This window comes from Vicugna pacos, chromosome 19 (genome assembly GCF_048564905.1).
Source record: "Vicugna pacos chromosome 19, VicPac4, whole genome shotgun sequence".
NCBI lineage: Eukaryota > Metazoa > Chordata > Mammalia > Artiodactyla > Camelidae > Vicugna > Vicugna pacos.
The window spans coordinates 35,982,148-36,002,537 of record NC_133005.1 but is presented as its reverse complement, the minus strand read 5'-3'; the positions used below and the strand labels follow the sequence as shown (position 1 = coordinate 36,002,537).

At 49.8% G+C, this 20,390-nt stretch overlaps 1 protein-coding gene across 2 annotated transcripts in view; it reads left to right on the top strand.

Moving 5' to 3' along the window:
* The window catches only part of PREX1 (phosphatidylinositol-3,4,5-trisphosphate dependent Rac exchange factor 1), a 174,546-nt gene that overhangs the window by 90,155 nt on the left and 64,001 nt on the right, over positions 1–20,390 (top strand). For both annotated transcript variants that reach the window (XM_006206688.4, XM_072944355.1), the window contains exons 6-7: positions 9,798–9,959; positions 16,510–16,643. In XM_006206688.4, coding sequence (XP_006206750.3) covers positions 9,798–9,959; positions 16,510–16,643 — 296 coding nt within the window. The remainder of the gene's footprint in view (positions 1–9,797; positions 9,960–16,509; positions 16,644–20,390) is intronic.

Below are 20,390 nucleotides of genomic sequence, written 5' to 3'. Positions count from 1 at the left end.
CGAACCCTCAGTCCTACCCCATCCCCGCCCCTTCCAATTCTGACGCCCTTGCAGATGTCCCTATGGCCTTCTGAGCCCCCTTGTTTGAGCTGAACTTTGAATTGAGTAGGCGAACAGGGTCGAGGAGCCTGGGTGGGAATGGGGAAGAGGCAAGAATGAAAGCCTCTTTGGGAACAGCCCCAAAAAGCTGAACTTGAATGTTGCCTAAGAATAGCTGGAACATTCTATTTCAGCCTTCAGCCCAGGCCCGGGATAGACAGTTGGCATTTCCAGACTTTGCTGAGTTTTCCATCAGCATTTCCAGGAAAATGATTCAGGTTTTGGGTGATGCCCCTGGTGCTCAAATGGCAGGTGCCGGAGGGGAGATGCACTGTCACTGATGTTTCAGTCGTTTCCTGGTACAGATCTTACTGGCGGGCTTAGTGCACACCGGCTGCTGGCGCAGCTTAGGACCATGGTCAGGGGCAGGCCAGACCCAGTGCCTGCCCCTCGGAGCTTCCAGTCTTGGACTGGCCCCATGAAGGCCTGGTATGTAACGAGAGCGGGTTGAGGCAGGTGGGGCCAAGCCAGAGGTGCACATCTGTCTAAAGGGGGCAGCTGCTGCTCCGGTCCCCTAGTCCCTTTGTCTCTGCCTCTGTGGCCCCTTCCTCTCAGTTTCCTTTGCTGGTTCCTCGCTTTCTAGTCCCCCAGGCGTCAGTGGGGCCGAGACCGTGGTCCGTGGTCCTTTTCTCTGTATAGACTTGCACCTGCGGTGGCTTCATCCACTCTGTGGGCTTGTTTTTAAAAATATGTTCAACAGTTGTGCAACCATCACCATGATAAGTTTAGAACATTTTCATCACCCCCAGAAGAAACTCTGGATCCACGAACAGCCACTTCCTTTCCCCCCCTCTGCCCCTGGCAAGCCCCCATCTACTTTCTGTCTCTGTGAATTGCCTACTCTGGACATTTCACAGAAGTGGAATCATGGGATATGGAGCTTTTTGTGTCTGGCTTCTTTCACTTAGCAGAGTGTTGTCAAGGTTCATCCACGTTGTTGTGTATATCACAGCCTCACTCCTTTCTGTGGCTGAATCACGCTCCATTGTGTGGGTAGACCATGTTTTATCCATTCATCAGTTGATGGACCCTTGGGTTGTTTCCACTTCCTGGCGATTGTGAATAATGCTGCTGTGAACATCCATGTAGGAGTTTCTGTGTGGACACTCTTGTGGCTGTAGGCCCCATCTCTGTCCGATGACGTCCAGCCTGGACCTGTCACTGAAACCTGGGCTTGTTCTCCTGCCCACTCAGCCTCTACAGCTGGATGTCTCACGGGCACCTCCTACCTAACATGTCACAAACTGAGTGCTTGGCCTCGCCTTCCTCCAGACCTGTTTCCCCTCCCACCTACCCTCTCGTCCTCATCTCCGTAAATGACTTGATCAAGCATTCTGGGCCTAAGCAGCACGCATCCTGGGAGCCATCTTCTGGGACAACTGCTGCAGCGGGATGTATAGTGTCAAGGATGCTTTTGGCAGAATGTCTGCTTAGGGTATAGCCTCGGGGCTCTGCACCATCTCTAGTGTCTCCTGCATCTCCCATACCTCTGTATGTGGATAATGTAGCTGTCACCCACCCACAGCATGAGGATCTTGCCATTCGATTGTTGCCTCTGTCTCCATGGCCATCAGAAGTGTGGTGCCCCTGGGGATGGACCATGGTCCATCCCTAAGTAGGTGTTGGCATCAGCTCTTGATGCAGGGGGATGACTAGGGAGCGGGTGTTTCTCAGAGCGTGGGACGTGTAACATTCGTAGGCCTCCAAAGGATTTTAGGTGGCACAGGAGAAAACTTTACAAGGTGGTGGCGGCGGGGAAGAGGACAGCACAGTGCCTCATACAGTGAGAATAGTCCTTTCTTAGCAGACCCCTTTCAGTCTTCCTGGTTACCTCCAGAAGAGCCACCTTGGTGCTGCAGTGTCTCACGTTTTGGGAGCTGTTCATTCATTCACCAGCTGTTGATTGAGCAACTATTGTGTATCAGGAATTGTACAAGGTGCTGGAGACACAAAGTGAATAAAAACTGCCCAACCCCTTTCTCTTTGTTCTGACATGCTACTGGCGGGGAGGGACAGACAATAAATGAATGAAGAAGAAGTGTATATACTTGTTCAGATGAAATGACTGCTATGGGGAAAAATATATATGTATATATATATATATATCAGGCTGTGAGGGTTCGTAAGGTCCCGGAGTGATGGACAGAGAAAGTGACATTTGTACAAAGATCTCCAAGAGGTGAGGAAGGGGCCATACAGGGGCCTGGGGAGAGAGTCTTCCAAACAGAGGGAGCAGCCAGTGCAAAGGCCCTGAGGCAGGAGTGTGTCTGAGAAACAGTGAGGAGGCCAGTGTGACTGGAGGGGAGCATGTAATGGAGAGACTAGGGGAGTGAGGTTAGAGGGGTGATGGGCCCAGGTTATGTGGGGCCTTGTGTGCCCTTGTGGGGTCTTCATCTGCTCTGGGTGAGGTGGGCGCCACGGGAAGGTTTTGAGCAGAGGACGGACAGGACCTGACTTAGTTCTCATGGGATCCCTCAGGCTGTGTGTGGAGAATGGACTGGGGGGTGGTGAGGGTGGAGACCGGAGGGCCGGGGAGTGATCCAGGCAGGAAGTGGCAGTGAAGGTGGGTGCATTTGGTGAGAATTGCCTGTTCACATCCTTCACCACTTTCTGGTGGGTAGTTGTCCTTCGTACTGATTTGCTGGAGTTTTCTTTCTCTGTTGTTCTGGCTACTTGGGCCATCTCTTTGGAATTCCTCTCTGACCCTGACATTATGAATGGAGTTCCTTATCTGCTGGGGATCTGGCGTTGTCACCTTCTTGCTGAGAAGGCACAGGAAGTCACAGGTCTCTTTGCTGTGACCCCCTTTGTGTCAGCCCTTGTTCTCCCCCAACCGCAGGGCCTACCCTGTGTCTTGCCTCTTGGGCTGAGCACTGACACCTTGCCCACGGGTGCTTCAGCACCTCACCCTGCACCAGCCCCAGTTCCGGCTCTTTCCCATGTGGTGAGCAGCAATGGCTTCGGGACGTTCTGCTCCCTCGGGGTAGGGGACCTTCTCTCACTTGTTCCTCTCAAAGCCAAGCTCAGATTCCTGGTCTTCCAAGGAGCCCTTCCCAGATCGCCCTTCCTGGGTGTCCTGCCCCCGTTCTGCTTTTGCCATGCTCTGTGTGATGGCTAAGATACTGAGTTCGGAAATCCAGCTCCACCTCTTCTTAGCTGTGTGACCCAGAGCAAGTTGCTGAACCTCTCTGTGTCCCCATCACCCTATCTGTAAAATGGGCATTGAAGTTGCCTCCCAGGCTTGCTGCAAAGATTAGATGAGACAATGTTTGAGAAAACTCATGAGAACTCTTTGCATATTACGCAGTAGTTAGTCTTGCTTGGTAAATGTTAGCTACTCTAATAATACAATGATTTTTATTTTTATTGATTCCAGTTCCTTCTCTTGTTAGTGTTGCCTCTTTGAGAAATGACTTAAACTCTCTGTGCCTCAGCTTGCTCCTCTGTCAAAAAGTGCCTTCATCATGGGTCATTTTGAAGATTAAATGAAATAATACCTATAAAGTGCTTATAAAGGCTTAGTACGTATTTTGTCCAGTATTAACAAAACTACTATTGATTTCTTTTGATTAGTGTTTTCATGATATATCTTGCTTCATCCTTTTACTGTCAACCATTCTGTATCTTTAGATTTTGGGTACTTCTTTTATAAACAGTGTAAGGTTACAGTTTTAAAATCTGATCCATCAGCCTCTATCTTTGAACAGGAGAGTTTAGTCCACTTATATTTATTGTGTTTATAGATATATTTGAATTTATTTCTATCAGCTCTATAAAATTTTTTTTTGTTTTTGTTTTTAAATGTATCTTTTTTCCATCTTTTGTGCTTTATTTTGGATAGTTTTAGTTATTTTGGTTTAGTTATTTACTCTTTTTCTTTATTCCTTTTTTTTTTTTTTGGATTCAACTAAATTGAAATTTAAAGCTACCCACCACCACCACTACCACCACCTCCCAGTTTTACCATTTCTTCTGTAGGGCCTGGACTTGAGAGTGCAGGATATAAAGTTTTGTGATGAGCTGTGCTAGGACCTCATTTGGAAGCTGGATGTAGAGTCACTGAATGTTGGAGGCCCACCACTAAATGTCAGCAGACCCCAATCCAGGGTCTCAAACATGGGTGCCTGCAGGGCAGGTGAAGGAAGTGAGCGAGTAGATTGGGTGGGGTGGGGACTGTCACAGACTGTAGAGCACATGTCCCATCCAAGAGGTGGCCACCATTCGGGTCAGCCAGTTGTTGTTACCCTGTGGAAATGCAGCCAGGGTGGCCAGAACTTCTGCTTTGCTGAGAGAGCCTGGCAATAGCATTTGGCCTGCAGGACCCAGAGTGTGACCCGGGCTCCCTACATGCTCAGCCAGGAGACAGGCTCAGAAAGGGGAGGCGACTTGCCCCAGGCCACGTAGCATGTCTTCGTCAAAGCCAGATCATGAACTCCCAGACCTGAGTCCTCTTCCCGCTCTCTCCCCACTGCCTCTCCAAGTAGAAGGAAGGAGTTTTTAAGACCAATGACCATTTCCTTTCCCGCATTAATTCCTAATCCAAGGGGCTGCAGGTTTCAAACTTGCAGGGCCTGGAATTGATAAAATCAGAATTATGTTGGCATGAAATACAGTTCATCTAATTGGCATGCATGGAGGTTTTCTTTCCTGTGCCGGGCAGCTTTTCAGTTCTGAGTTTTCTTGGACTGTCAGATGTTTTTTGTTCCTTGTTTTTTTCTTTTTCCTTCAAGTCGTGGATGGTCTTGTCAGCGCCTCTTCGTTTGCACCCTGCTGTCACCTGAGATGGGGCACAAGGGTGAAATTCTGTGTTTCCAGAACTGAAATACAGGCCAGTCTTGATAGAGAGCTCACAGCTTGGCTTCCTGAGCTTTGATGGCGCTACCTTGGGGGGAGCCTGCAGACAGAGCCACAGTCGGGTGCAGGACTGGCCCCTCCTGGAGCTGGCCGAGGTATCCTCGGAAAGTGGGTGTGCTCTGTGTGAGCCAGCCCCCACGGGTGGCATTCTCACCCCCAAGGTGGCCTTTGTCTCTTGTATAGAGGACAGCATGGCTTTCCAGCCCCTCTGTCTCCTTTGAGCCTCCACCAACCCCAAGTCACAGCGAGCAGTGGGTATTGTCACTTCTGCTGTGACAAATCCAGCTGTGTTTCACACTGTGGTTTTATGGACCCGTCTTCGTAGGGCTGCATCCAGGAGCTCAGATGAGGCTGTCGAGACTCAGTCTCTTCCCATCTCCTGGCTCCATTTTCCTGTGTCAGTTCTGTTCTCCGGAGGCTCCCTTTTCAGGGTGGCAGCGTTGGCCTCCTGCAGCCTCCGGCCTGCGTCTGACCAGCCTGGCCACCGAGGGAGAAGAGGGCATGCCTTTCCCGACTGTCTCATCGCAAGTTCCAGACCCAGGGCTCGTGGGGTTGGCCCGGGTCCCGTGCTCTCCTTGAGCCGGCAGCGGTGGCTGGGAGATGGGAGGCTGGCGGATGCGCCCTGGGAGCTGGCCTGGAGCGGCCCCTCTTGGACCCCAGGACAGGAGAGAGGATGGGGAAGACGGGCTCCGTCTCCTCCCTGCCTCCCTCCTTCTCACCCCTCTCTTCCTCCTCTTTTGGGCCCTGTGTTCTTCTCCAGGTCTTTTTCTGGGCCTTGAGCAAGGCTGAGCCAGACCCGGGGAGCTGGCTATAGCCATGTTACCTCATTGCCCCGTTTGGCCTGGAGTTTGAGACCCTGAGGCCAGGGCTGCAGAGAGCCGGCACCAGTGGGCACTCTTTTGGTAGACGTGATGGGAGATGGGAGGGAGCGGGTGATGAACCCCCCCGGAAGCAGCGGCTCCACTGCCCTGACATCCTCTCTTCTAGGAAGCCCTCACCTCAGGCCCCGCCTGTGAAACCACGCGGGGCTCGCGGGCGGATGTTGTGGAAAGCCCACCCCGCCTGGCTCAGGAGGGGCTTCCACTGCTGATTGGCTGGGTGACCCCGGCACGTGCCCTCCCTTCTCTGCCTTCAGTTTTTCTAAGGGATCCCCAGGGTCTGCCCCTGCTCAGACATTTTGTGTTTTCTCTAAGAACCTGCCTTTGGGGGCGTTCATTTCTGCTGGCACGGTGTCTGGAGAGGCTCATAGATGTGGTTAAGCATCCACCAGGTTCCGCTCTCTGCTCTGTGGCCTCGGGCAAGAGGCCTCGCCTTTCTGTGCCTCAGTTTCCTCGCCTGTAGAGTGAAGATAAAAACAGTACCTGCCTCACTGGGATGATCTGAGGATGGAATGACTTAATAAATTTAAGTTTAGAAGAGCGCATGGCACACTTAGTCGGAATTCAAATGCTGGCTATTATGATGACTGTGACTACAACTTTTACAGTTATTATTACTACATGCAAATAACAATACATACAGGAGCTATTGTTGGTGTGGGAGTGGTGGTGATGATAAATGTGTCCTTACTGATTACCAGCACTTTTACTTCATCCTTCCATTTGCTCCTTGCAACAACCTTAGGGGCTGATGGTGATCCCATTTCATGAATGTGCACACTTGATCTCAGAGAGGGGAGGTCACCTGTGCAAGGTCACACAGCTGAGAGGTGGTGGAGGTGTGGCTCAAACCACATTTTTCTCTCTCTGAAGCCCACTTCCTTGACCACAAGACTTTCCAGTTTCACGCTTTCATGTGCTGTTTGAATTAGGATAAAAATGTGGGCCTGAGTCTATTATTGATACCTCTCGTGACGGGAAACTCACTCTCTTATATAGCAGCCCACCTTGTGAGAAAGCTCCAATTGGTATAAGAATGGGTTAACATGAGCAAACAGTTGTCTCCTGCATTGGTCCACTTGGGCCCTCTGAGGTCTTACAGATCCAGTGAGTTTCTTCTTAATCAGGTGGTCCTCCCAAAATACTCAACAAATAGCCTTTGGGTTCTTTCCAGAAATACTCTTTCCTGGACAGAGCCCTGTAACTTCGTGTTGCTCCTCACCTTAGGGTGTGGATTCCAGGGTTTTCAGTACCATGGTCTGTCTCTTTTAAACCTGACTCTCTTCTAACGTACAAAGACTGTGTTAAGTTCTGAATTAGCAGGAGCCTCCTCACGTCCCTCCTTTTGCATGTTTGACTTTTGTTAGTGCAGCTTAATCTCCCGTTAACTTTGAAGGTACCCATGTTTTATGCTTGTCTAGGACTGACTGGAACACTGTTGAGATTCCAAATCCTTGTAGTCTCTCTGGGATTGTGAAGCAGTAGGGACTCTTTCAAATACAGGGGATGGAAAAAGTAGTTCAAACATGCTTAAGAAAAAAAAATGGGCTGACATAACTGAAAAGTACATGGATAGATGGTTTCAGGAATGGCTAGATCCAGGTGTCATTAGGGAATTGCCAAACTGTTCTCCAAAGCTGCTGCAGCATTTTATACTCCCACCTGTGGGGTGTGAGGATTCCAGTTTCTCCACATCTTTACCACCATCTGTCACTGTCTGTCTTTTTGATTACAGCCATTCTAGGGGATGTGAAGTGGTATCTCATAGTGGTTTTTTTTGCATTTCTGTAATGACTAGTGATATTGAGCATCTCTGTGCCTCAGTTCTCAAATCTGTCAAATGAGGATAATAATAGGAACTACCTCTTGGGTTGATGTGAAGATTAAGGGGGCTTGATAAGAGCGTAAGCACTCAATACAAGCTCTGAATTATTACCGTTAGTGGTAATTCTCCACTTTTGGGCTGTCCCTCTCTTGGTTGTGAGCTCCCTGAGGACTATCTTGGTCTCTGTGCAGACCCCAGGTCTCTGGCACAGACTGTTGCTCAGTCTGTATTTGTTGAATGGGGAACCAGTGGAAATACGTCCTCTTTGTACGAAGAACTCAACCCTCAGTGACCTGCCGGCCTCCATCTCACTTCTTCCTTGAAGACTTTCTGGCCACACTGTCCTTCCCCTTCTCTGATTTATCACAAGTGCTTTCACCACTTGGGGCTGTTGTCTGTGCCCCTCCTCTCCCGTCCCTTGCCTCCCTGCTGGCCAGTCCCTGGCAGGTGCTCAGCAAACCCACAGGGTCCTGATGTTGCAGAACATCTGGGCCTCAGGACCCTTACCATCTACCGTCCAGGCAAGAGGCTGCTGGTGTTCAGGCAGGGCAGAAATGAAGTGGATTGAGGAGGGCTGTTTTTGGAGCTGGTATTCCACAGGGCATGCCCAGAGCAACCCCCTGGTGGGACAGATCCTGCTCACAGCCCCTGATAATGTACGTTGTCATCTGACAGCAGGATTGATGGTGGCCAGCGTAGACTGAGGATGTCCTTTACCACGGAGCTGCCTTTCCCGCGGTGTCTGATTTCCCCCTCACGGTGACCATGAGCAGAACCAGACAGCCAGGTTCAAGTCCAGGTTCCTCCTCTTACTTCTTGGGGGCCTTGAGCTATGCCATGGAGCCTCTGTCTCTTCATCTGTTAAATGGGATAATAACAGAACCTGCGTCACAGGCACAGAGTAAAGGCCCTGTAGGTGTTGACTATTTCCTGCACTCATCCTCACCATCATCCCTGTCATCACTGGTTGTCGGGTAATGAACCTTGGGCTCGGTGTGCAGGGCAACTGACCCAAGGTCACCTAGCTGCCTAGGGCCAGATGCAGCCCTGGAACCTGCGGGTGACCGTGCTGAGAACCAGCCCACTGGAGTGTCGTAGATGTGATTTTTGAGGCAGCAGAGAGATGGGGAGATACTGGAACATTTGCGCATGTCTGGGCCCAATGATTAAGGAAACTTAACTCTGCCTGCGTGGGCCTGTTGGGGGAGTGATTCTGTCTGAAAATCTCCCCTAATATCTGGAGCCCAGCTGGTCTCTGCCTTCTCAGTTCCTTTCTCATTACACTTACTGCATGGCTGAGACCCTTTGATTGAGGCCGGCCTGACCTTTAGAATGTCCCGGCCTGTGCTTGTGGTGTGAGATGAGAATGAGGGAGCGTGGGGCTGGCTTGTGGATTAAGGCCCTGACTGGCCTCTTTACATGTCCCTGTGAAGGCAAGGTGGTTTTTTATACCCATTTTACAGATGAGAAAACTGAGTGCTGGGGAGGGGCAGTGTCTCTGGCCACTTCCGTGACCTACCAGTCTCTCTCTCTCTCTCTGTGTCTCTCATTTTCTCCTTCTCTCTCTCACTTCCTCTCCTCCAGCCACACTGCCTCCTGCCCGGTTCCTGTTACAGACCTCATATGCTCCCACTGTGCCTCTCTGCATTTGCTCTTCCCTCTACCAGGCACGCTCTCCCCAGATTTCGTCAGGGCTCTCTCCCTTGCTTTATCCGGAATCTCTGTTCAGATGTCACCTCCTCAGAGGCGCCTTCCCTGATCTCCCTATTTGAAAGAGCACTTCCTTTTCCAGATCTTCTAGCCCCTCATGCTGATTTTTCTTCACAGTGTTTGTCACTGCCTGACATTGTGTTATAGACTTGAGTTTTCTTTATTTTGCTATGTCTCCTGTACTAGAATGTAATATCCACCAGATGAGGAACTTCTCTGTTTTATTAATAGATTTACCCCCAGACCCTGGAACACTGCCTGTTGTGAAGGAGCCACTCAGGGGCACATTTACTGAAGGAATGAATGAATGAATGAATGAGTGATGTTCCCCAGCTCCAAATTGCACTGTTTGTCCAGAGCAGAGCTGGGATTTGGCTGGTGACCTGGAGGCTGTGTTTGGTCCCTCATTCCTGCCCTCACCTCTGCCGTAGGAGCTGGCCAAGAGGACCCCCGGCAAGCACCCTGACCACCCCGCGGTCCAGAGTGCCCTGCAGGCCATGAAGACTGTCTGCTCCAACATCAATGAGACCAAGCGGCAGATGGAGAAGCTGGAGGCCCTGGAGCAGCTGCAGTCACACATCGAAGGCTGGGAGGTGTGTCTGGGGCAGGAGGGGCCTCCTGGGCCAGGGCCGGGCCAGGGGTGCACATCTGTAGGTTTAGATTGTGGTCTGGGTGTCACATTCAGCCTGCAGCACATTTTGTTTGATCTACATGGTGTTTGCAAAAAAAAAAAAGTTTAATTATTTTCCGATTAAGTCCACATAAAAGTCTAGATTTCAAGTTTGTCTTAAAAAAATTGGTAACATTGGGCCCCATTTTCCATGGCAACAGCCACTGGAGCCTCCAGTTTTCCCCAGTCCCCTCCACTCCCCAGTCATTCTCCTTCACATGCTGCCTTATCTGCCTGGTGTCCCTAGACCTTTGAGCTTTCGATGTCAAAATCAAGAGTAGTGTTTAAGGGTTCACTCCAGGACAGAATTCTGACTTTGACACTCCCTTACTGGGTGACTTTAGGCAAATGTCTTAACTTCTCTGAACTTTGATTTCCTTGTCTATACTTGCACATAGTAGGTTCTCAATAAATGGTAGGTATGGATATTACTAGGATCATGATTATTAGGAGATGGAATTCTTGAGATCTTCTGTTGCATATAATTTATTTATTTAAACACCTTCCCCTTCCCCTTTGATCCCCTCTTCCTTAAATTATTAGAGCTTTCCTACAAATCTGTGGAAGGAAATGGGAAAATCTGAATAAATAAAAAAGGCAATCTCCAAGTAAGTACAGCTGGAATGAGAGATTGAGACTAAAGAGGAAAGACTCTTAGACACAGTTTGTTCTCTGAATCATCTGCCTTAGACCCTCTGGATTTTCTGGCACTTGCTGTGTTTAGAATTTTCACTTTATCTCCCTGTTGTTAAGGACTCCTAAATGTGACTATGTAGCTAAGAGGCTGAGGGTGTGGCTGCAGAGGGGAGGAGCCTCTGTGTTCAGGGAGGAGGTGGGTGTTGTGGATTCGTGTTTGCCACGTACCCACTCTCCTCCGGCTGGGCCTTCCTGAGGCTGGAGAACAAACAGCTGCATTTCTCAGACCCCTTGTAGCTCTGGTTTGGGTTGTGATTGGCCAAGATCACATCAAGCTACTCGAAATTTGGAAGGCAGGGGTGGGAGGAGGCCACTCTTGTCCTGTTTTTGCAGCAAAGCACAGCCGTGGTTGTGTTTGGCTTTTTGCGGTAGCGTTAGCAGAGAGCCCTGTTTCCAGCTTCTGGGCATCAAGAGAAAGGACATCTCTTGTTGTTGGTGGTGGTGCTGTGTATCTAGTAGCATGGGATGACTTTGTAGCTGGAGGTTGAGGCAACAGCTCCTGAGGTCCTGGAAACAGCATGGGCAGTATTTCTCTAGAGTATCGGCTCGTGCAGGTGGTTGTCTGATTCGCCCTTTCCCCAGTGGAGGCAGAGGCATTGGCTCCCCTGGAGGGCCAGTTCTGCAGTGTTCTTGCTTCTCTGGGAGCCATGCTTCTAGGCTCCTCTAGCCCCCTCAGGTATTGAGTCAGGCCTTCATTTCTTTCTGCTTAAAATGCATAGCTTGGTTTCTGTTTCCTGCAACTGAAAATTATGTTGTTTAGGATGTGTCCTCTAAGGAATCTCATTTCACCTTCATGATGTCAGAGCTCTGATTTGGTTTCTTGTAATCTTCTTGGCCTTCCCCTCCATGGCTCCACGATGGCAGCAGCTCCAGGCATCATGTGTACCAAAGCAGGGAGAGACAGGGATATGGCCAGGGCAGTGAGGGGGAGCTCTCCTCCGTAGTGGAGGAAAACCTATTCCAGAAGCCCCAGAGAGACTTCCTTCTCCATCTCACTGGCCAGAAGTGGGTCACTTGGCCACTTTTAGTAAATATGCTGACCTAAAGAGCAAGTAGAGTAGACACACTTAAACATCCATCTGGTTGGGCTTTGAGCTTCCTGGCTGCCAAGGTAAAAAGAGTAGGACACATAAGTTACTTAACATTCATTGTCAAAAAAGGAAGAAGCTGGAGCAGTTCTTCTGGGTGTCAGAGAGTTTCCGAGCATGTAGCTAGAAACGAAATTGCTCACGTGGGCCCCTGTGGAGAATGTATTAAGCAAGCAATTTGGCAGCCAGGGCAGAAGTAATTTCCAAATGCCTTCTTCTGTTAAGGGCCTAAGAAAATAGGAACTAAGGCCCTTTGGGGCCCTTTTTGACCCTGAAAAGGCTGCACTTTGAGAATGGCCCTTATTTTGGCCACTGTTGCTGGGTGCAGTAGGAAATAAAGTGATGAACAATAGCTGCAGGTGATTATTGAGCACCTATTACATGTTCCCAACACTTGAAGAAACGTGCTGTTGTTGTCCCCATTTTATAGGTGAGGAAACTGAAGCACAGGGTCTTGGCTTTGGGGCCCAGCCTTATGACTTACAGATTGCCCTGCCTTAGGCAAGTTTGTCCTACTCACCTGGCCTTATTTTCCCTACTTGTCTAATTCCAATAATCATGCCTCTGAAATTACCTCCTGGTATTATATTGAGGATAAAGTGAAGCTTAGAATACGAATGTTCTTTGGAAAAAGTGAAATGGTTTTCTTTGCAGTAGAAGGGTTTCTAAGTTTGATCCTCAAGGTGACTTGGGAAACTAATATGTTCTAGCTAGGAAAAATAATGTTTAATGGTAAAGCTACTTGCTATAGCTTCATGCTGTCTGTAGTTACAACCTCAGAGGACTATATGACTTTGGGTGTAGTGCACAGTGAATGATGATGGTTGAAAATCCTATTTCTGATTCTCTTCTTGATACCTTTTTCTGGGTATATATATATGTGTGTGTGTGTATACATGTGTGTGTGTGTGTGTGTGTGTGTGTGTGTGTATTTATTTATTGAAGTATAGTCAGTTTTCAGTGTGTCAGTTTCCGATGTACGGCTAATCTTTTTGTTTGACCTCTTGCCAATCTGATTAGATGGCTGTCTTCTCTCTTGGAATATGGCTGGCAAGGGACTTGTTTTGGAGGAAGAAGAGTCTTTTCTTGGCCACTTTCTTGCTGTGTGCTTGGGTTTGCATCATTAGCTTGATCTCCAAATCTGTGGGGTTTTTGGCCCAACTTTCTGTAAGCCAATTGTCCTTTTTAGTTGTGGGACTGGTTTAATTCAGATAAGTTAATCCGTAAATCCATCTTACTGAGCATTAGGAAATGGCAGTGTGTCGCAATATTGTGGAGGTGAGCATCCGAGCCAGCCCCCTCTGCTCATAGAGGGAGGGGTTCCTTTGCCTCAGTTTCCTCATCTGAAAAGTCTGGAGAATGGCAGGACGCCCCATGGGTCACTTGAGGATTCGGGGAGCGGATGCCTGCAGAGCACTCAGAACAGTGCTTTGCTTATTGGCTCAGAGTAAGTGCTCAATAAATGTCAGGAGGAGCTGTGGCAGCAAAGCAGGATTTCCTTCTTCATTTTTTTTTAGATGAAAAAGCATCGTGCAACTTTGGCTAGGGCTCATCATCCCAGTGCGGGCTGGCCCTCCTGCGGAGGGACGCTCTGGATGCCAGCCCCACAGACTTCCGTGAGAAGCTCATGGTAATAAACGAGTGCATGTTCTTAATAAGACAGAGGACACACCGCTCCTGCTGGCTCTGGGAGCCCTGGTTTAAGGGACCATCAACTGCTCCCTCACCCACAGGGGACAGAGGGATCAGGGGTGAGGAAACAGAAAATCGTTAAAAAGAACGACCATCAGTAGAGGTTCCCGTATGTTCTTCCCACCGTCCTGGGGGCGCCTTGTGTTCCCAAGGGAATGTGGTCTCGCCCCTTCAAAGACCCCTGCTTCAGACCAGTAAGTGCATAAAAAAACCCCTTCGGAGTCCCTTCTATGAGACAGCATGGGGTAGTAGAGGTTAGTGGGTAGGACAGTGGGGCGACCTGTCTGGGTTCACATCCCAGCTCACTCATTCACCAACGATATGACTTTGAACAAGTCACTTCACTGCTCTGTGCCTCAATTTTCTCATCTGCAAAGTGAGAGCTGTCTTCAGGATTAAGAGTTTGTGTAAGATATCTAGAGCCGTAGTCGGCAAATGTCAGCCCTGTGCACGCAGTAGCTTTTGCCATCTCTGAATGTTCCTACTTTGGTCCCACACTGAAGAGGTCTCCAGCCCTGACTGGTGGACACCTCGAGGCTCAGCCTCTTCCCTGTGTATCTGATCCTCAGACCACCCCTGACCTGGGTTCAGGGCTTCCAGGGAGACTGAGGCTCAGCTGGGCTTCCTAGGAGGGCTGGGGTGGAAGGGATCTCTCCCTGGAGTGTCCTTCGCATTTCAGATGTAGTTTGCTGGGTGGTCGTTGGCCGAGGCTGCAGAGGCAGCTTCCCAGGCTGAGTGTGCTTCCTCTCCATTGGCAGAGTGGTCAGGTCTAGGCCTGTGTGACCTCCGGACTCTTGGGCCCTGCAGCTGGCACTAGATTCTTATACTGGCAGCTAAAATCCCCCTTTGGAGCCTGGAAGGGCTGGTGGGTGAGTGAGGTGGGTGGAGGAAACGGGAAGCACGTGGTCTCCGAGGCACTGCCGTATCGCTGTCTGCTCTGAGCTGGCCCGTGGGCCACTGACGGAGCCTTGTCACCCTGGGAGTCACACTCACCCCGTTTGCAAGGACTCTGGAGCTCTAAAGGGCCCTTGGGGACGGAAGCCCTGAGCTCCAGGGCAGCAGGCGTGCTACCTCGCTGCGTCACTGTGCTTTGGGAATCACACATCTGCCTGCAGCACGCAGGCGTCCGGGCTGTGATTTCTGCTAATGAGTGCATGCTCCTGTCCTGGGCCACACAGCTCTTGTCTGCAAAGAAACTGGTTTCCCAGGACCCCAAGTGGGCCCCAGAGGGGGTCTCTGGCACAAATGGACAAATGGATTTGCTGCGTCCAGCCGGGCCATAGGTGTGGAGCAAACCGGCTCCGACAGCAGCTAGCAGACAGCCTAATTTCTGAGTTGCCAAAACCAGTTCCCTGTACTGGGTCTCAGAAATAATCAAGTTAGCAGATCTCTCTGGGTATGAACTCTGTGTTGGTTCTGGGTGTTGAGTGTCTGGGGAAGGAGATTATGTGAACACTTCTCCCTCCTTCCTCCCCAAGTTCATTTCCAGGCAGAGACAGCATCCTTTCTCTTTGTCTCTCCCTTCACTGTGATCTGCAGGTTTGTCAAAAGAATTTCCCCTAAAATATCGCTTTTGCATAATATCCCTCGGGCCTAAATGTCAGAGACTCTGTCTTGCCCACTTGTTGTTGGGGCCTCTATCCTTATCTTGATGTATTAAAGTACGTGGTTGGGAGCTGTGAGAAAGAGAGATTTCAACGGCTTAAATGAGATAAAAATTTAGTTCTCGGTACTGATACAGGCTAGGGAAGCTGTGCTCCATTCAGGCCCTGGTCCCTTCCAACCCCTTCCTCCACCATCTGCTACAGTGTATCCCACCACTGTACGGTCTCCCAGCCTATGGCAAGAGGGCGAGGGGGAAGGGGAGGGAAACCATGTAGAAGTGGAGAACACTGGCCTTAAGGTAGTCACATGGCCACCCCTGGTGCAGAGGATGCTGGGAAATTGAGTCTGGTTGGGCAACCATGCACCCACTGAACAGCTAAAACTCTTCCTGTGACGGGAAAAGAGCATGGATTTGGGGACTCCCAGGGGACTGCCCTAGCTGGCACTCTGTGCCCTCCAAGACCTCCTTCCTGCTTTTTCTCTCTTAGCACTTTGGGATCTCTCTGCCCCTGCCTCGGTCCCCTCAGAGCTCCAGATGGACACGTGTGGTCCCCAGGTCTGAGGATTCCTCCCAGGAGCAACCGTGCCTCGTCCCTGTCCTCAGCCTCTTCATCTTCGCCATCTTCCCAGGCCCATTTCACTCCTCCCCGGTGTCTTTCCTGATCACACTGCCCTGATTCTCACGCAGATTCAGCAAACATCACACTCACTTGGCATCTTAGCCCCCGCCCACCCCCGACACTGAGCATAGATGACCAGGTGGAATTCGGGACTGTTCCTTCCCATCTTTTCTCACATCCTTAGTTAGAGTGAGTGCTCTCAGAATCCTACCCCTGGCGGTGTTCACATTGTGTTTGTCACGTGTTCTCCAAGCATTTATTGAGCACCTGCTGTGTGCCAGAGAGTGTGGTAGGTGCTGGGAATGCAGTGGCAAATGCTTGATAGATGCTTGATAATACTTCCTGTTTGTGTGGAAGTGGCATTCCTGTGGAGGAGGTAAAATAACAGGTCAAGACACAGATAAATAAAAGGGAAGGGACAGGCAAAAACTAAACCAAAACAAAACCCCAAATAAAGCCAGATGCCGACTAGTGCTGTGTGAACGGGGTGAGTCCTTTCACCTCGCTGAGCCCCAACTCTCTCTTCTGTGAAATGGTCCTCTCTGTGTTCTTGCCAGCATTGTCTTGGCACACTCAGCAGAGGGGAGCCATTGGTCAGATTGTGTTGGTTCTCTGTCTGCTCCCAGATGTGCCCACGGTGGTGTATTGATTTTGAGGGGTGCAGGAGGCAGCAGCAGGCTCTGTCTCTGGGAAGGAAGGAGGTATCCCTGAGTGCTCTCGTGGATTTACCAGCTCTTACACTGCACCCCGCCCCCCCCCATCACTCTCCCAGGGCTCCAACCTCACGGACATCTGCACTCAGCTCCTCCTGCAAGGGACTTTGTTAAAAATCTCCGCGGGCAACATCCAGGAGAGAGCCTTCTTCCTCTTTGACAACCTCCTTGTCTATTGCAAGCGGAAATCCAGGTGAGTTGCTGGGGAGGTGGCGGGGCAGGGCTGCCCGGGTGGACCAGGAGGCTGGGGTTGGGTTGAACTCTGACGGTTTCTCATGGTGACAACATAGGCTTGTCACTTTCCTCTCTGGGCCTCCCTTTTCTCTTCTGAGTTGAGGGCTTTGTTCTAGATCAGCACTATCTGAGAACCAATATTACTTAAAATTTTCTAGTAGCCACATTAAAAATAAAAAGGAATAGGTGGAATGAATTTAAGTAATATATTTTATTTATCCCAATATATCCCCAGATATTATCATTTCAACTTAATTGATTTTAAAAATTATTAAATAGGCATTTTGCATTTGAAAAAAATTACAGTGTATCTTCAAAATCTGGTGTGTGCCTTACCCTTACAGCACATCTCAATTTGTGCTAGGCACTTTTGAAGGGCTCAGTCGCCACCTGTGGCTTGTGGCTGCCATAGTGGACAGTGTAGGTCGAGATGACCATGGAAGTTTGGAGATTCTTTGTGCCACCAACATCCTGTGATTCTCAGATTCAAAAGCAGATGGTTTGAGGGGAGGGGGCTCTTCTACTGTTAAGTTTCTTGAGGGAAAGATAATATCTTTGTCATCTTTGTGTGTCTCACTGGAGCTTCTTAAACTTTGTAGAGTGAATGGATGGGTGGATGAGTGGGAGACGGATGCAGATGTGTGTGTGACTGGATGTGTGGGCAAATGGGAGGAGGGAGAGATGGGTAGTTGGAGGCGTGGGAGATGAATGGATGTAGATGAAGGGCGGCAGGGAGGGAGTGGCTGTGGATGCAGGCATGAATTGATTTGTGGAGGAATCAATGGAGGAATGGAGGAATGAGTAGATGAATGAGTGAGTGGTTGAGTGGTTGGAGGTTGAGGAGATGGCTGGATGGAGGGATAGATAAAAAGTGAGGGGAATATATGAGTGTCTGGGTAGTTGGAGAAATGGATTTGAAGACCTGCTGAGCTGGCAGAGGTGTGATTAGATGAAAAGTGAGTTGGGGGCGTTTATGTATGGTTCTGTTGAGTGAGTGGGTAGATGATGGATGGTCATAAAACTGGGAATCTGGGTGGGTGGTGGAGGTTTGGAGATCAGTGGATAGATGGTCAGTTGGATGGGTGTGTTGAAGGATGGTTGGTTGATAGTTGCCTGAGTGGCTGGACTCCCACATGGAAGGTTAGATGATTGGATGATTGAGTTGATGGATGGATAGATGACTGATTAGAGAGAAGGAAAGTTAGGAGATGGAGGGGTAGGATCGTGAGTGGGTGGTTGGATGGATGAGTGGGTGGGTAGATGGATGGACCAAGAGAACTCCTGCCTTTCAGTTTTCTTGCCCAGCAAGTAGAGGACAATCTCAACTGACCAGTGCAGCCCTTTTTGAGTTCAGCTTCCTGTTACTTTGTCTTAGGGATGAAATAATGACTTTCCAGAGGCTTCTTTACTGCTTTATCTAGCAAAGGCTAGGGCTGACGTGAGGTCCCAATCCTGGGCTCCACTGTCAGCATCACCTCCAACTTCCCTTGTGGTTCTGGGCTTGTCACTTACTGTCTTTGAGCCTTGTTTTCCTTATTTGACTCTGCTGGCCTCCTCAGGTGAAGGTGAGGCACCGTTGATGGGCGTTCTGTGTCTGCGGTGGCATCTCATTGTCTTCCTGCTCCAGCCTGACCTCTCTGAGCCAGTTTTCTCTTCTGTAAAATGGGGTTGATAAGCCCCTTCTTACAGTAGTTCTTGGTTCAGAGCCAAGCTCCATATTGAATCCCTGTTCAGCCATTTCTCTTGCTCTGTGACTTTGCCTGCCTGCCTCAGTTTCCTCATCTGTAAAATAGGGTGAATTATCACCTGTCCCTCGTAGAGTCATTGTGAAGGACAAATGTGTTCATTGTGCCCGGCGCACAGTAAGTGTGCAGAATAAGGAGTAGCAGGTATTACTGTGAACTTACCTCCACACATGATGTGTCCTATGCAGTGGGACCCCATGGGTGCAGCACCTGGCCCCTGGCGCATAGTAGGTGCTTCAACCACCGGCCCCTCCCCCTCCATTCTTTCCTCCCTCTTCTGGAACTTGATTCTTCTGGGCAGAGGCCTCGGTCTCCCTCTTTCACCGTCTGTGGGTGGCCGGTTCAGTGTGTCTCTTTATCATTTGATATTCTATTCCCACTCACTCCGTTAGTCTGTCTGCATGTGTCTCATGTCCTCCCATCCCTCCATCACTGCCCTGTTCTTCTCTCTCCTTGCTTCCTGCCTGTTCGCACTGGGCCCACCCTGAGAGTCCTCTGTTGGCAGTGCCAAGGCCACTGCCAGCGTCCAACCCTAGCCCTTCCCCTCCACCCACCCTCGGTTGTCTGAAACAGGCACTTTTCCCAGAACACTGAGGTTTAGAAAACAGAACGTCCCTTCAGGCCTCTGTGATCTCCCAGCGTTGGCCAAGTTTGCTCAGCCTTCAGCTACCTGTGTGCAGGCCCTTGCTCCATTGGCGGGGTCGCACCTGTTGGAGTGATAACAGCTGATGCTGACCAGACTGGACTCCAGGTGGGCCTTCTAGGGCCTGTCCTGTGGCCGCCACAAGCTCCTGTAAGGCTGTTTCCTGAGCTCCATCCTGCAAGTGAGCTGGGCTGGCTGGAGGGAGAGGGCGCATCTGTCTCCTGAGAGAGCCTGACAGGCGGCCACTATTCCTGCCTCTGGATCAAGAGCCAGAGGGCAGGGCTCCGAGAGGTCTCGGTGGGTTGGGTAGTGGTGGATGGAACTCCGGCCTGACTGATGTGGCCACAGGAAACGCCTGATGCTGGTAGGTTACAGGTTTCTGCCTCCTGTTTGGTCTTTGCCTGTTCTGCTGGCCACTGCCCACCCGGGACATGGATCAGCGGGGCCTCTGACTCAGAGTGCTTCTGGTCTAATTCAAAAGAAGAGGCTCCTTGGATGTCGGAAGTAGAAGGGAGAGTTTTAAAAGCCCACCTCCCCATTCTTCAGAAGGGGAAACTGAGACGCAGAAGCTAAGTCTCATATATCTCAGCTGCCTGTTAAATGTCTTAGAGGTGTCGGCATCGTGTAGTGGTTAAGGACACAGAGGCTCCATCCCTCGCTAGTCCTGTCGGCTCTTTGTGCCTCTGTTTTCCTATCTGTTTAATGGGGATGAAAGTAGTCTGCATCTCATGAGGTTGTCTTTATAGGTTAGGTAAGATAGAACATGTACAGTGGTTAGAATGACGCCTGGCACAAGGTATGTGAGGTGGAGGAAATCTAAGTGCATATCTTCCCTTGGGTGTGTCACACACAGCTCACACTTAACTTGGGTCTAAAACATGACTCTTCATTGCAATTCCTGCGCAGATCTTTTTCTCCTCGGGTCTTTCTCATTCCTAGTAAATGGTACCACCATTCACCCAAGATCTCAGGCCAGAATCTTGGTTGTCCTTGATTCTGACCTCCCTCACCTCCACATCATCAGCAAGGGCTTTGCATTCTCTCATCAAACATTGGCCAGAACCTTAATGTAATTCTGATAAAAATTTCAGGAGTGGAGGGTTGTGTGTATGTAAATGATTTTAAAATCTACATGGAAACACGAAGAAACAAAAATAGCTAAGACGATTTTGAAGAAGGACAAAATTGGAGGACTTTTATTACTGATACCATGGCTTACTATAAAGCTGCGGTAATTAAGACAATGTGGTATTGATGTGAAAACAGACAAATGGATTATTGGAATGGAACAGTGAATCCCGAAGTAGACCTACATCTT